General features: G+C 50.9%; 1 protein-coding gene across 1 annotated transcript; it reads left to right on the top strand.

Moving 5' to 3' along the window:
- Positions 1-1,312: 1,312 nt before the first annotated feature.
- LOC124673959 (glyceraldehyde-3-phosphate dehydrogenase A, chloroplastic) lies at positions 1,313-3,048 on the top strand. The gene is made up of 4 exons (XM_047210001.1): positions 1,313-1,447; positions 1,549-1,656; positions 1,777-2,326; positions 2,423-3,048. Exons 1-4 carry the CDS (start codon positions 1,406-1,408, stop codon positions 2,923-2,925), a joined length of 1,203 nt encoding a protein of 400 aa, XP_047065957.1. The 5' UTR covers positions 1,313-1,405; the 3' UTR covers positions 2,926-3,048.
- The last annotated feature ends 895 nt before the right edge of the window (positions 3,049-3,943 follow it).

Below are 3,943 nucleotides of genomic sequence, written 5' to 3'. Positions count from 1 at the left end.
CTGCAGCTGATGCGTCAAGCGAGCGCAGGGCCAACCTGAGTCGACAATCGAGAACCTCAGGAGATAGCCACAGGGAAACCCGCGCAATAGCAAGATCTAGGTTGACAGGTATACCCGAACAAGAAAGGGAGAACTTGATTCAAAACCTCGACATGTCCTTCATGTCAATAGACACGAGGGGGCACATCGTACGAAAAACACCAGAGGCAGGATATAACACATGCATTCTTGATGACGTCCAAACCACCTCAAGAAGATCCCACGTTCTATAGCAATCCCCTTGTTGTCTTGCTCCATCTTCTTCCCTGACTGAGCCACCAGCAACTGCAGCCCATTCACCAAATATCCTGCCAGCTTCAGGTCAGGGAACGGCTTGTTATTCATCGTGTACTTCTCGGAAATGTGAGCGTTGTGCTTCCCACGGTTTATGCAATACAGAATAGCAGTATATTCCTTAACAATGTGACCAGGACCATTACATCTTAAGCATGACAGGGTTTAGACACTGCGGAATCCATATGCTCTACTTAGCAATTCCTTTACCGTCCACATCTAATTTAGAGCCCTGAACAGTATCAGTTGAACCCGAGCTATTCGTCTGCACTGTCCGAGTAGATTGACCTTTGTTTGATTCAGTAACAAAGCTTGATGACTGACCAAAACCTTGTCCGGCTTGTGTATTGTCTTGAGGACGCATCTGATGGAAACTGGGATTGTTTGGACCAGCGAACTGACCTCTCCACTGATTCTGGTTTTGATTGTACATACCAGGCGCGCCGGGGATGAAATTGTTGTTGTAGCCAAAGTTCCCCGATGGTGGCGCCCCGTACACACCGCCGAAGCCTCCCCGATGAAATGACTTTACATTTGAATTTAGTAGATGCATTTTTTACTGAACTTTTTAAAAGAAACTGACTTTGTCTACATCTCGCTAAGTAAGCATAGCTAGAGAGAACGACGGCAACACCAGCGGTCGTGCCTCCACCGCAAAACAGAGAGAAGGGAAAAGGCCTAAATGGAGGGTAAAAGTTTTACATTAATCCTCCAGGGTAATACAGCAACTATACATACACGATCCACGTTGCACGAAATATAATCATCGAAGAAATGAAAAAGAAAAAAAACAGATAGTACGATCAGGCACATGACGAATGCCGGGCTGGCTTCATGAAGAGAAAAGGCACATATCGGGCGGAATAGCGAAGTGTGGGAGCCGCGATGGCGGGCACTGGCAGCCATACAATGTGCTATCCAAAATCTCATCTCTCGCCCAATCCCGGCCTCACGATCACAATTCTCACCCTCGTGCACCACAGGCTTGCCCGCCCCCAATCTCCAAAGTCATATATACACCTCGCCCACCTCACCGTCCTTGATCTTCCCCTATCTGATCGGATCCTTGGACATGGCGTCGCCCATGCTCTCCACGGCAATGGCGCCGCTCCAGGTAAGTTTATCTGTGTGCCACACTTTGCCTGGTTTACGTGCTTGTGCTATCCAAGCGGAGTTTGTAGCTAGATTGTCATCATCTGTTGGGTTCAACTCCAGGGTGGCTTGGTGGAGTTCTCCGGGCTGAGGAGCTCGTCGTCGCTGCCGCTGCGGCGGAATGCCACCTCCGACGACTTCATGTCCGCGGTCTCCTTCAGGACTTACGCGGTACGTATGTCCGTGCGCGCGGTGGAATGTGAATCGTGTGATTTTCACCTAGTATCTTGGTTGCATGTGACGTGAGTACAATATCTGTGTGACTGACGCGGCGGTGCTCTGTCTGTGCAGGTTAGCACCAGCGGTGGCTACAAGGCGCCGACGGAGGCGAAGCTGAAGGTGGCGATCAACGGGTTCGGCCGCATCGGGCGCAACTTCCTGCGGTGCTGGCACGGGCGCGGCGACAGCTCGCCGCTCGAGGTCATCGCCATCAACGACACCGGCGGCGTGAAGCAGGCGTCCCACCTCCTCAAGTACGACTCCACGCTCGGCATCTTCGACGCCGACGTCAAGCCCGTGGGGGACAACGCCATCTCCGTCGACGGCAAGGTGATCAAGGTCGTCTCCGACCGCAACCCCTCCAACCTGCCGTGGGGCGAGATGGGCATCGACCTCGTCATCGAGGGCACCGGTGTCTTCGTCGACCGCGCCGGCGCGGGCAAGCATCTCGAGGCCGGCGCCAAGAAGGTGCTCATCACCGCGCCCGGGAAGGGAGACATCCCCACCTACGTCTGCGGTGTCAATGCCGACCTCTACACCCACGCCGACACCATCATCAGCAACGCCTCATGCACCACCAACTGCCTCGCACCATTCGTCAAGGTCCTCGACCAAAAGTTCGGTACGTACTGTATATACTTCCTCTGCATGTGTACGTAGCTAGGTAGGATGTGCCTGGAGTGACATTCATACACGATCCCTTAATTTGAATGCGCAGGCATCATCAAGGGAACCATGACCACCACCCACTCGTACACCGGCGACCAGAGGCTGCTCGACGCGAGCCACCGTGACCTGCGCCGTGCCCGTGCCGCCGCGCTCAACATCGTGCCGACCTCCACCGGCGCGGCCAAGGCCGTGGCGCTGGTGCTGCCCAACCTCAAGGGCAAGCTCAACGGGATCGCGCTCCGGGTGCCAACCCCCAACGTATCCGTCGTCGACCTCGTGGTGCAGGTCTCCAAGAAGACCCTCGCCGAGGAGGTGAACCAGGCGTTCCGCGACGCCGCCGCCAACGAGCTCAAGGGCATCCTCGACGTCTGCGACGAGCCCCTCGTGTCCGTCGACTTCAGGTGCTCCGACGTGTCCTCCACCATCGACGCCTCGCTCAGCATGGTCATGGGAGACGACATGGTCAAGGTCATCGCGTGGTACGACAACGAGTGGGGTTACTCGCAGAGGGTCGTCGACCTCGCCGACATCGTCGCCAACCAATGGAAGTGAACGCTCAACAGCGGCATTGCCCTGTAAAACTCCTCTCGAGATTTTCCCCAGCCTTCTCCACGGATGATCGATTCTTTGTAATGATAATAATTCCAAGTATCGAACTCCCCAACAGATTTTCTTCTTTTTCTTCTTTCTTTCTCTGATTTTTCACTGCCCAGACACGGATTATAATAGACTTCCCGGCAAAGGAAGTCTTAACGCTGTGCATCTGTAATATATACCATCGTTTGCCAAGTTCTGATGTAGAATTCAACTCCTTGTTTACAACACCAATTTATCATATTTACCTTTATTGACTTATTATTGCGATCATGTAATCTTCTAAGCACGATCAATTTAGGAAGAACAGTTAGAACTATACAGACAAATTGCCACATAATGAGCAGTTTGAGCTTCTGACGGCAATTAGAAAATTTAATGCACCACAACTACTCGATATAATGTATCAGATTTATCCTCCAAATTGACCCACAGGATAAGCCCTTCTGATTCACCACTGAACCTAGTTGGATGATGACATGAACTGCAGAGTGGCCCCAGCTTTTGTAGTTTGGTTGGGCTTCATTGTTCACATGTTTGTCATCCTATATCTTTGGTGCCAATCACAGGGTGCTAGTGGTCAACAATATATGAACTCATGTACTAGGATAAATATTGCAGACCATACAATGCATAGAGGAGGGTGCCTTTCCACTCTCTAAGGGTGTCTTTCCACTCTCTAACCACTCAATATATTTTAGAACAACGTCAGTCTCTATAACCAAAAGCCTGTGTTTAACACAACAGAATCAAGAAATTCAGAATGCAGAGTTGAGATTCTATATAGTTCTCACACAGCGCCCCATGTTTAATATGATGGAATCGAGATGTATAGAAGTCAGGTACGAGACATCAGACATCTGTGGTCTTTATCGATTAAGTAGCAGGTAACAAGGACCAATCGAGTAAATTTTAGAAGGTAACAAGATATATTGAACTTCAGCCAAAGTTCTTTGGAAGACACTGCATAAGCTAA

Source organism: Lolium rigidum, chromosome 7, assembly GCF_022539505.1.
Source record: "Lolium rigidum isolate FL_2022 chromosome 7, APGP_CSIRO_Lrig_0.1, whole genome shotgun sequence".
Lineage (NCBI taxonomy): Eukaryota > Viridiplantae > Streptophyta > Magnoliopsida > Poales > Poaceae > Lolium > Lolium rigidum.
The sequence above is the reverse complement of the archived record's forward strand: the minus strand, read 5'-3'. Positions and strand labels throughout refer to the sequence as shown.

What these genes read in the sequence shown, in the direction of transcription:
- LOC124673959 (XM_047210001.1), top strand. Translation starts at nt 1,406, where the DNA reads ATGGCGTCGCCCATGCTCTCCACGGCAATGGCGCCGCTCCAG. An exon ending in CGGCAATGGCGCCGCTCCAG is followed by an intron (nt 1,448 to 1,548) that starts GTAAGTTTATCT and finishes GTTCAACTCCAG; the next exon opens with GGTGGCTTGGTGGAGTTCTC. An exon ending in TCTCCTTCAGGACTTACGCG is followed by an intron (nt 1,657 to 1,776) that starts GTACGTATGTCC and finishes CTGTCTGTGCAG; the next exon opens with GTTAGCACCAGCGGTGGCTA.